This window comes from Neovison vison, chromosome 2 (assembly GCF_020171115.1).
Source record: "Neovison vison isolate M4711 chromosome 2, ASM_NN_V1, whole genome shotgun sequence".
Taxonomy (NCBI): Eukaryota; Metazoa; Chordata; class Mammalia; order Carnivora; family Mustelidae; genus Neogale; species Neogale vison.
The window spans coordinates 65,679,659-65,691,946 of NC_058092.1; the positions used below are offsets into that span (position 1 = coordinate 65,679,659).

Below are 12,288 nucleotides of genomic sequence, written 5' to 3' on the forward strand. Positions count from 1 at the left end.
CTTTAAAGTTTAACATGTGATCATTAACTTTTCATCATACTCTAAACATACCTAATCCTAGCTATCAAATGTACAAAGATGAATTTTTTTTTTTAAGATTATATTTACTTATTTGACAGACAGAGATCACAAGTAGGCAGAACATGGTGGGGGAAGCTCCCTGCTGAGCAGACAGCCCTATGCCGGGCTTGATCCCAGGACCCTGGGATCATGACGTGACCTGAAGGCAGAGGCTTTAATTCACTGAGCCACCCAGGCACCCCAAAAATGAACGTTCAGAAGGAATTGCTGAGTCATGAATGTAAAGTTGCTTGGCATATAAGTAGGTTCCCATATCTTTAAAGTTTAACATGTGATCATTAACTTTTCATCATACTCTAAACACATATGTACATTTCCTTTTCCATGTTCTGTTTTTCTTTTAAATTTTACAGATTTAAACTATTTATAGGGCTTTGTGCAATTCTTTTCACATTTTCTTATGAATCCATCTTTTCATTATATTAGAAATGGGAACATTTTTGAACAGATGACAAAACAATATAGGATAGAAAAGATGAGTAATATACATTGAAAATATTTCTCATAAGCATCCAAAAAAGAAATATATATACATATATAAAAGCAGACATTGAAAGAGTATGTAAGTGAGAGGATATAAACTTTGTTAACAAAAAAAAAATACAAAACTACAACAAATAAACATAAGTATCAGAAAAAAAAGGAAATATACTAACATTTAGCAGGGATTACCTAGAGTGGTATGATAGGTTTTTATTTTGTATTTTTTTCTTCTTTTTTCCTTCTGTGTTTTCCAAAACCTTCAGCAATGAGTATTGCTATTTATAATTAGGGAAATGTGTTTTCAAAAGAAAAAAATACTTCTCATATCACTGCCCCGTAAATAGCGTATCCAGTTTTTAAGATGATCCAGTCAAGGTCTTATAAGAAACATGAGTATTTACTGTCTGTAACCTGATACTTGTCTTCTATCTTTCCTGCAGCACAAAAATTCTTTAAATAGTGACCCTAGGAATTGGGTGGAGGCGGGGAGGGGCTGAGAAGCGGGCTCTCATTCTGTTTTTGCTGAAGTAACTAAAATCAGATATGAAGCTTTCACAAATATTTAGTTTGCCAGAACTATTAACTCTTGTATACTACAAAAAAACTAGTTAAAACCACTAGCTAAAATAGTATTTAAGTCCCTTACTGCTTTTGATGTTTATGATATGTGGCCTTTACAATGTGAAATTAGTAAGTTGACTTCCTGGCATTTCTGATTGCTAGACCCCAGGAATTCTAAAAATGACTCAAATTATCTGAAAATTTTAATTTAAACAAACCATATTTTGGTATTGTATATCTTTCATTTGGATAACTTGAAATAAAAATTAAAATACCTAAAATAAGTTCAAGGGTACCTTTATTTTATAATACCTTTAATTTATTTTAACATAGGATGCCTAATGGCTATAATTATCTTTGTTGTTTTTTCACCTACAGTAGAGTGAATAAATATGTAGTTATGACCTGCTATGCTGAAATAATTGGCTTTTGAATCCACTTAGCTTCTTAAAAAGGAAATAAAACTGGGAAAGCCAGAAGGAAAAGGAATAGTTAATCTTGGAGGAGGAGAAAACCTAGCTCAGTACTTTGACTAGAGGCAGCTGGGGAAGTGACGTCCTGTAGCATTTGCTGTTCTAGAAAGTACAGAGACACGTAGTGAAAATGGGAGGATCTAGAAGGAGGCCGTCTCCTGTGTAGTGTATATTTATCTGTAAGTGAGCCTTTGGGGAAGGAATTAAATACAGAGACGCGGTTTGCTTGCTGCCTTAAGACAGCGAAGCTGAATTGCTGATTTGCTTTAACTTTTAAAATACCCAGCTTGGTTTATTTTTCTTAGAATCGTACTGCTAAGACTGGGGACGCTGTTTTCTTTCACAAAGGGAAATCTAAGTTCATTTCAAGGCATTCGAAATGGGGAAAGACTATTATTGCATTTTGGGAATTGAAAAAGGAGCTTCAGATGAAGATATTAAAAAGGCTTACCGAAAACAAGCCCTCAAATTTCATCCGGACAAGAACAAATCTCCTCAAGCAGAGGAAAAATTTAAAGAGGTCGCAGAAGCTTATGAAGTATTGAGTGATCCTAAAAAGAGAGAAATATATGATCAGTTTGGGGAGGAAGGTAAGTATGCCTTGTATATCTTTTGGTCTCTCTGGCTCTGTCTCACTCTCTCTCTTTTTTCCCCTCTCTTTCAGCCTTCTGGTTATCTTTAAATTAAATTCTCAGACATCGAAAGTAGAAAGAAAAATAATGGATAAAAATAAGATTTCATCTTTGAGCATCTGAATGAATATTATTACATAGCTGTGAATGAAATGTACTTGTTTGCCTTTTTTAAATTTTGGCATTTTAAAATACATATTTATTCTGCCACTAGATTTGTAATGTTAACATTGTGTATTTGAAAAGAAACCTTACATTCCCATACTCATTAATGAATTGTGTCAAAAGTCTTATGCAACCTGTTTTGTATTCTAATGAATTTTCTGCCATAACCAGTATAAGCCCTTAAAATGTTAAGACTGGCAGTTCAAATTCTGGGTAGTTTATATTTTATTCACAAAAACAAAAGAAGTTTTTGCCTTTCGGATAGTAATTTAATTTAGATTGAACAAGAGAGATTCGTCTCTTTGAGAAGCAGAAGGCCCAGGCATTTAGCTCTAGTTGTTTTTGGCATTCCGCCTGGAGAGGAAAGAATTTTCCTGATGTCATAAAATACCAGAACAAGTTTTTAGCTTAATTGTAAACAGTAATTTTGTGCCAAGAAAATGAGATCTCAGAAATACAATTTTTGACCTAAAATGGCCACCTAGTTAGCACAATTATTGATTTACTTTTAGGTAACATTTCTTTGGAAATTTTACTATCTAGGTATAGAGGAAAGCAGGACAACTTCCCTTTCCTCTCCCTGCCATACTTTTGTTTCATGAAAGAAACAAATTCATTGTGAGATCAGAAACTAGTTGAATACAGTAAATGAGGGTTATTAAGATTATCCTTTTATCATTCTGTATTTTAAATTAAGCTTGTCCATCATTTCCATATAAGTGTAGCTATAAGGTAAGACTATTTTAAATCGCTAATTAACAGCAACAACAAAAACACTTTAATTCCTACAGATTCTGGGATTTTCAACATTTTGAATCAGGACTAAGTTACTTCATTAATACTTTTCTCCCAAAATATTCTTTTAAATCATTGTATCATTCTTTGTCTCCTTTATCACATTTAACATAAAGTTTTCTTAATCAGAAATATATCCTATTTTACAGTGAAGCAGTAACTACTCATTTTGAGTTAAAAAACTAAATTTATCTAAGCAGAGTGATTGTGTAAAGGGTTTTGGTTTTTTTTTTCCCCTCTTCCTTTTTTGATTTATTTTATTTTTCTTTTTGATCTGAGTAGCCAAAAATTGCAATTTCTGTTCTTGGTTTTGGTGTGATGAGGACCTGCAGTGTCAGCTTCTTCCAAAGTCAATATTGAAAAAGGCACGTAATGGCCAGTTCAATTCTGCTTGTTCCTGATGGCTGTACTAATCAAAATACTATGATTTGGTTCATTTTGAAAGCTAAGCAGGATTCTGAGGTACTACAAACAATATGCTCTTTCTAAAAAGTTATTTGTAATTTTGTAAGGGAATCTACAACCATTCCCCCTGAAAAAGCAGATAGCCACTGCTTAAACCACATCTCATTGACAGCTCAAGTTTGTTTATAACTAAGCCGTAGAATTCAGTATTTTCTAAGGATATTTATCTTCAGAATTTTCAAGTCATCAAATGATACATTTTTCTTAACATTACCTCTTAATAGTTTTTTCCTCTTAATATCTCCTGATACTGCTTAACATTACCTCTTAATAGTTTTTTCCTCTTAATATCTCTTGATACTGCTTAACATTACCTCTTAATAGTTTTTTCCTTGAGTGCTGTTTCTCTAGTTTGATGCTTACTGATCATTATCAGTGGATGAATTTTTTTTTTAAAATGAAAGCAATGTCATTTGTGTACCCTGAATTTTTTTTTTTTTTTTGGTTCTTGAGTCAGATAACTGATACAGGCAATAGAGGTAATAGGGAACAAAAAGTGTTTTAAAGCACTGAAATATATTCAGAAATATTCTCTAGTTATGAGTGACTTCAGAATATAGTTAAATGAAAATTATTTGATTATTTTTTAGAAATTATTCTTCCTTTACAGAAAAGCATTATGTTTATTTGCTCTTTATTTGGAATAGTTCATTTATACTTTGGGAAAATCCCTTTTAGGTATACTGTTTTAATGTGGAAAATATTTTTTGTCTTTGCCTTTCATTGGTCAGTTTGTGCCTATAGGCCTGGTTCCATCACCCAATGTGTTCTCCAGTAGTAACAAAACACTGAATTTAAGGACTGTGGAGCTATTAGTAATTTACGTAATATATGCCTTAACACACCCCCCCCATTATTACACTGTCTTTCAAGGCGTGGGACAGTGGGTACAGAAACCATGAACTGTGAAGTATATGAGTTGAACAAGCTAAACTTACATAGTTAGAGAATAAGAGAGAGGCCCGTGGGTGGCTCAGTTGGTTAAGTGGCTGCCTGCAGCTCAGGTCATGATCCTAGAGTCCCAGGATCGAGTCCCACATTGGGCTCCCTGCACAGCAGGGAGTCTGCTTCTCCCCCTGACCTTCCACTTCTCATGCTTTCTCTCTCTCGCTGAAATAAATAAATAAAACCTTCAAAAAAAAAAAATAGAAAGAAAACCAGTGATCCAGTTTATTCATGTTTTGAAAATCTGTAATATCCACAGTTTTAAAGGTTGGGTTTAAAAAATTTTGGATAAAAATAGAGATGTTTTAAATTTACCATATGACCCAGCAGTTCCACTCATAGGAATCTATAAAAGAGAAATGAAAACGTAGATCCACAAAAAGACATGTACATGAATGCTCAGAGCAGCATTATTTGTAATGGCCCCAAACTGGGAACAATTTTAAAGTACTATCATTAAGTGAATAGATAAACAGAAAGTGGCATATACGTACGTGTACACACACCCACACACATGCACACACACACGTATACCCTAGAATACTACTTAGCAATTGAAAGCATTGATTTAATAAAACATGCTACAACATGCATGAACTTAAAAACTATGCCAGATAACAGAAGTCAAATTGTCAAAGGCTACATATTCTATGATGCCATTTATATGAAATGCATGGAAAAGGCACAGTTATAGAGAAAGAAAGCAGATCAGTGAGTTGCTTAGTGCTGGAAGTAGGGGCAGAGGTTAGCTACAGATAGAAATTAAGAAAGCTTGTTGGGTTGATGGAAATGATCTATAACTGGGCTGCGATGATGGCTGCAGAACTCTACAACTTCACTAAAATCACTGAATTATATCTTTGCAATGGGTTAATTTTACAGTATATAAGAAATAAAGCTATTTTTAAAAAGGGAGAAATGTTCTCCATACTTGAACCATTTGAAAACAAAAAAATAACAACTACATAAATTTAAAATTGGATTTTGAACCTGTCTCTCCCAGAAAGTTTCAGGTTTAGTTCTGAATTGTTCAGTGGATATGAACAGAAGTGTGCATTAAAAGACTGAAAAAAAATTTTTTAGTAACACATCCTTACAGTATCCTAGTTCTCTAACACTTCTTTTTCTTTATGCCCCCCCCTTTTTTTTGGTTTATAGTTTACTGAATAACTTTCATTAAATACTGAAAGGTAGTATTTAATGATCAAACTTGTGTTCAGTCTATTAATCTATACCAGCTTGCTGCTTTAGTTCTTTAGTTTACATAGTTAACCAACTATTTATTTTTAAAAATAAGTTGGATTTTTGTGAGTCAAAGCTGCTTAAAGGATCTCATTATGCTAGTAACTCTGTACGTCTTGCTATAAATCTATAGATTTTTACATATCAGATCTCCTTAAAGTAAGAGTTATTAAAATCCCAATTTTTTTTTCTTTTAAATCCTAATTCTTCTCCAGTGCTGCTGCTTTTGACACACTTCCAACTAACTAGTGGAAATCATGGTTATAGATTGTATACCGAACATATATTTATTTTTGGATTGCAAATTGGTTGGTTGGTTTTAAATAATAGCAGTCTTTCTACAGCATAGGCAAATGTTGATTCTAGAGCTTATTCCTTGACATGCAAAGTGATGATGGTGTCTAGAAAACATTTTGGAGAGCAGAGGGAATCCAATTGAATATTAACAATTTTCCACAAGCAGTCAAAATATATGTAATAAAGAGTTGACTGTATGGTTGATAACATGCTTGGTACAATTCAAGTGCTAGGCAAGGCAGTCCTTGCATAATAATTCATGTTATATTGTTGTGACTTTTGGTAGGATTTTTTGCAGTCATTATATAGCAGTCTGTCCTTTATCTAAGCTATGTTCTTGACTGTTTAGTGTCAAGGAAAACGTCATAGTTTCATTGGAGCCTTCACGTCAGCTTTGATAAATGTCACTTCAGACTGTGACTCTTCTCAGGGACTCTGTAATCCTGATTGAGTTACCAATTTTGGCAGAGGAGGGAAAAGCTTTTAGGGAAAACCCAAACCCTTAAAAAACTTAAAATGTTAATTCTTCTTTTCATGAATTTATCATAAGTCCAAAACATTTAGATATTGACTTGTAGACAGTGAGATTGGGCAAGCTAATTTACTCAATTTATGTTATTAACTCTCTGTTAAACTATTATACTTTATTATATTTGTGGGATGAAAAATGAAATGATTGAAGTAATGTAAGCATTGGTTTAGTCACATTGATCATGACCTTGAGTTATATACCTAAGCTATCATTTATAAAATTCTATCTCTAGCAGAGTCGCGCAGCGGAAGCCTGCTGGGCCCATAAAATTCTATCTCTAGCTTTTTTTTTTTTTTTTTTTAACATTTGGAGTTATAACTGAACTGCTAAAATTTATAAAAAGAAATTTGTATGAGCTGCATGTTAAAAGTCCTTGTTCTGCTTTTGCTGGTCATTCTGTTTCTGTAAGGGATATCCTAACTGCTCTTTGGATATATCATTTAATACATATTTTGACAGTTTACAGATTATTAGACTTTCCTTGGTCTTTCCAGATTTCTGTTCATGGATGAAAGTAAAAATGTAAACATCAGCTGAGACTGTTGGATGACACAGAATATATGCATACCTTTTAATAGAAGAAGACAAATAGAATAAAACATACAAAACTAAGTCTCTTTGAAAGCATGCTGAGTATAATTTCTTTATTATTAAGTCTCTAATGTGTATGTGTGGTTATACTTTATATTGCTATATATTATACTCTATATTGCTTTTGCTTTTGCCTCTTTTCTATCCTGATACTCAAGACACCTTTTAAAGTTTAAATAGACTTTAAGAACTAGTTCATTCTCTATTCAATAAATACAAGCACCTATCATTTTCACCCTGTATATGTGAGCAATGCAAAAATGAATTAAAATATATTTCCTGCCCTCGAATTACTATTTGAACATATTAGAATCGCTTAGTTTAATCTCACAGTTTTAAGATTTTTAGATTTTCTTCCTGCTTGTTTCCTTTGTCAGGAACTCCCGTAACAGTCATTCACAATCTTTGCTACTGCTGTAATGATATAAATCCTTGTCAGTATTGATCCCTTAAAAGATCACTTACTAATGTTTTATGGGTTTTAATAGAATCTTGCTTTGGTATGTAACAGAAAATGCTAATTCAAATATGTGATTGCTTGTGAGCTACATCTTACTTAGCCGAACCTTAAAGAATAGGGTCAGATGTCACTATCTTGGTGTCTGAAGCGAGTTGTCCACAATAGGCAGAAATTACCAGTCCAAAGGACTAACATGTCAAGAGGGTTTACAATGCTTGATTTTAATCTTCTTTTTACATACTGTTTGAAATTAATGCCATTACATGGTAAGCCTAGATAAACAATTTTGTTAGCTAGAATAGGGATAATAATTTTGGAGTCTAAAAAAACATTTTTCATACAGTGTCCTATTATTAGAATTTTTTCCCTTTTTGCCACAGAAAGAGTTCATTTTAATTAACTCTTCAGTAAAAGTACTGAAATAAAGCTAGTTAGTATGATGATGATATTTTATATTGTTGATTATGCTCACTGATTATAATGGCACTTAATGATTTAGGTCATGCATTTTGCATTGATTATCAAACACCTATTTCAATTGACATCTTTTGAAAACTTACATTTATACGCTTTAGATTGTCCAACCAGTAGTTTATGAGATAAGAAGTTTCTGGCTTTATTTTATTTACCAGTGGAACAAAGACTCAGGAATAAATTGTCACTAAACATGGGGATTTGGAGGAAGAATTTGAAAGCTAAAAGTTGACCTTAGGATGGAATGATCAAAAGTTAGGTAGCTGTTCTGCATTTAGTCATAATGGCATTTCTGGCCAATTTATTAATAGATTGTAGCCTAAGTTGGCCAAAGTTTGTTAGTAATATGGTTTTTTACAAGTTTCACTTTCAAGAGTTGCAAGCTTTTTTCTAATCATGTTTATTTGTTCGTTTAGGATTGAAAGGAGGAGCAGGAGGCACTGATGGACAGGGAGGTACCTTCCGGTACACTTTCCATGGCGATCCTCATGCCACATTTGCAGCATTTTTTGGAGGTTCCAACCCCTTTGAAATTTTCTTTGGAAGACGGATGGCAGGTGGTAGAGAGTCTGATGAAATGGAAGTAGATGGAGATCCTTTCAGTGCTTTTGGATTCAGCATGAATGGATATCCAAGAGACAGAAATTCTGTGGGGCCCTCCCGCATCAAACAAGATCCTCCGGTTATTCATGAACTTAGAGTATCACTTGAAGAAATATATACTGGTTGTACCAAACGGATGAAGATTTCTCGAAAAAGGTTAAATCCTGATGGAAGGAGTTATAGATCTGAGGACAAAATTCTCACCATCGAGATTAAAAAAGGATGGAAAGAAGGCACCAAAATTACTTTTCCAAGGGAAGGAGATGAAACACCAACTAGTATCCCAGCAGACATTGTTTTTATCATTAAAGATAAGGATCACCCAAAATTTAAAAGGGATGGATCAAATATAATTTTCACTGCTAAAATTAGTTTACGAGAGGTAAGTTAGTAGGGCTTGGGATTCTGAAACCAAACAGAATTATGCCTCTAGTCTTAGGGAATGTATCTAAATAATAGCTAATATTTATTAAATGTTTAGTACACATTATTTTTTAAGTTCTCATGAGAACCCTCCAGAGGTGGGGCACCTGGGTGTCTCAGTCATTGGGTGTCTGCCTTCAGCTCAGGTCATGATCCCAGAAACCTGGGATTGAGCCCTGCATCGGGCTCCCCGCTCAGCGGGAAGCCTGCTGCTCCCTCTCCCATTCTCCCTGCTTGTATTCCCTCTCTCTCTATCAAATAAATAAATAAAATCTTAAAAAAAAAAAAAAAGAATCCTTCAGAGGTAGTACTACTATTATACCTCTTTTATGGATAAGATTATATTTTCTAAGTTTAGTTACCTGTACTAACAATTTAAATGCCGACTTGAAGTGCTAACCAGATTATGTACTAGGAAGCCTAATACTGCCTTTACGCTACTCAAATTTTATAGGTATCGTATATGAGCTGTGCATTGTAATTGAAGTCGATGTATAAGATTTTTTCTAAAATTGTTAATTTGGAGTAATAATTATATAACCAAAAAGATATTAATTTAAAATAATTTATAAGCATACTGCTTTAATATATGAGTCCTTATTTGTTCTATTTTTAGACATCATTTTTCAAATTGGATTATAATCCTGCAAAAATGGCCATGTCAGTTATCTGCTTAAAATGCTTAAATGATCCCCCATACTATCTACCATAAAGTCCAAACGTTTAAGCTTAAAATGAAAGGTCATTTTCAATCTGATTTCTACCCATAAATGTTTATGCATTTCCCTAAGTTTGCTCTATTATTATCTTATATATATTTATGTCATCATCTGAGTTCTAAACTATGGAGCACTGTTGTTCGTTACTCTGCCTTGAAACCCGCTACTGGTTTAATGTTTAGCTCAAGTATTCTGTGCTCTCAGAAGCTCAGGGGGGTAAGCTGGGTGCTCTTTGTCTCACAAAAGACTTCTGCACCTCTGTGCTAACGTTATACTGTATTATTATTTCTGGTTTGCTTCTGAGTTCCTTGAGCATTCCCTGAGGTGGGATCTGTGTTCATGGTCCCTAAGCTCGGTATCTAGAAGGAATGTGTGGCATATAGTAGCACTCAGTAAGCATTTGTTGACTAAACTAATAAAATGTATGTCTTATCCTAACATTTTCCTTCCAAAGAAGTAGGTAGTTGCTCTTATTCTAATTCCCCTCACTCCTAAATTTCTCCCTCTTTTCTTATCCAGCTCTATCCTGCATCTTGAATGTTGTAACGGCAACCTCCATATCATTTTAAGACAATGTGGAAGACCTCCTTTACTTCTCTTTCCTTTCCTTCCCTTCTCCTTTCCTTCTTTTGTACTATGTCTGATCATGCATGACCTGAAGGGATTTTTTTAATAGGGGAAAAAGTCTTAAAATTATTGATATGCTTTTGGAGGTTAAGGTTTTACCTTATGGTTTTATCCTTTATACCGAGTTTTGTTGTTGAGTTTTTGAAGTTCTGAAGTTTGTTCATTTTATTTGGTCTCTTTTAGGCATTGTGTGGCTGCTCAGTTAATGTGCCAACAATGGATGGAAGAACCATACCTATGTCAATAAATGATATTGTGAAGCCTGGAATGAGGAGAAGAATTATTGGATATGGGCTGCCGTTTCCCAAAAATCCTGACCAGCGTGGTGACCTTCTAATAGAATTTGACGTGTCCTTCCCAGATACTATATCCTCATCATCCAAAGAAGTACTTAGGAAACATCTTCCTGCCTCATAGAATGAAAAACTTTGTTACCCATATTTTGATAAGGCACTGAAAATATAAAAGGACTGGCAGTTTACTGATGTAGATGTGAATTCTGTATAAAGATGTGTAAATTATCTTGAGGATTCATTAAATTGCATGAATAGAGACGGGTCAAATAAATAGGCAAAAGGGATTTTTACAGTTAGAGATGAAGACACAACCGTTCACTGTATTTTATTTCATTTCTCCCAAATCAGAAATTTTTAGTATTTTGCTTACATGTAAAATTTGTTTTTGTGGAGTTAGTGGATATATTTCTAATAAAGTACTAGACTATCCAAGTACTTTATTGCTTTTATTTTTACATTGTCAGTATGATAGTTTCTCATTTTTAATGGAAATTTAAGTTCCTAACTTACCTACACATGTGATATATGTTTCTAGAAAATAAAAACCCAAGTAATTTGGAAATGTGGTTAAGTAGATTTAAATCTTCAACTGAAATGTTGCTATAGGGCTGGGACCCATAAAAGAATATCCTAATGCATATGTTTCACCATTTTGGTTTTTAAAGTATGCTGTAACATTTCTTAATAACATGGTTGTAATGTTCTTAAGGCACACCTTTTCATCATAAAGAGTAAATTATTGGCAATTTATCTCCCGTGGAAATCCCAATTGCCTGAATTACTGATATTTTAGAAATAGGCTGTTTTTAAAATGCCATATGTAATTTTATGCAAGTTGACTATATATCTTGGACTTAATAAATTATAGGCACATTTTATTGTACACTAGTTTAAAATAACTTGTTTAATAATAAATGTGTTTTTAGAGGAAATATTGTTACTTGGAATTAATTTTCCAATTACACAATCTTCTATAACTTACTCATCATATGCTATATGTATCTTATGCAATTTCCCTAAAAAGAATAAACTACCACTATGGTGTTAAACCAAAATATGGGGAAAATAAACACTAACTGCTGCTTATGAATGACATTGCTATTATTGTTATGCATATAAATATTTTACTTTTTCATATGTATAGATTGCATTTCTTGGGTGTTTTAATTTTTTAAATATATTTACGTTTAAAAATTATTTTGCTTTCTTTTTTTATTTTTTTTGACCACAGTAAGAATGATGTCTTGAAACAAAGTTTTTGGTTTAAAAGTAGCTTTTAAGATGACTGATCTATGTACAAGGTACACTGGATCCTATCACCCTTCAGCAGAATACAAGGATTCTTTTAGAGATATAGTAAATGGGCTCTAATCGCCACATACTTTATAGCCTTACTGCATTGTAACTGACATGCCATAAAGCTT

General features: G+C 33.3%; 1 protein-coding gene across 1 annotated transcript; it reads left to right on the forward strand.

The window, feature by feature from the left end:
• Nucleotides 1–1,659: 1,659 nt before the first annotated feature.
• DNAJB4 (DnaJ heat shock protein family (Hsp40) member B4) lies at nt 1,660–11,796 on the forward strand. The gene is made up of 3 exons (XM_044238526.1): nt 1,660–2,188; nt 8,613–9,181; nt 10,752–11,796. The coding sequence occupies exons 1-3, from the start codon at nt 1,978–1,980 to the stop codon at nt 10,983–10,985; spliced, it is 1,014 nt and encodes a 337-aa protein (XP_044094461.1). The 5' UTR covers nt 1,660–1,977; the 3' UTR covers nt 10,986–11,796.
• The last annotated feature ends 492 nt before the right edge of the window (nt 11,797–12,288 follow it).

What these genes read in the sequence shown, in the direction of transcription:
- DNAJB4 (XM_044238526.1), top strand. Translation starts at nt 1,978, where the DNA reads ATGGGGAAAGACTATTATTGCATTTTGGGAATTGAAAAAGGAGCTTCA. An exon ending in TGATCAGTTTGGGGAGGAAG is followed by an intron (nt 2,189 to 8,612) that starts GTAAGTATGCCT and finishes TTGTTCGTTTAG; the next exon opens with GATTGAAAGGAGGAGCAGGA. An exon ending in CTAAAATTAGTTTACGAGAG is followed by an intron (nt 9,182 to 10,751) that starts GTAAGTTAGTAG and finishes GGTCTCTTTTAG; the next exon opens with GCATTGTGTGGCTGCTCAGT.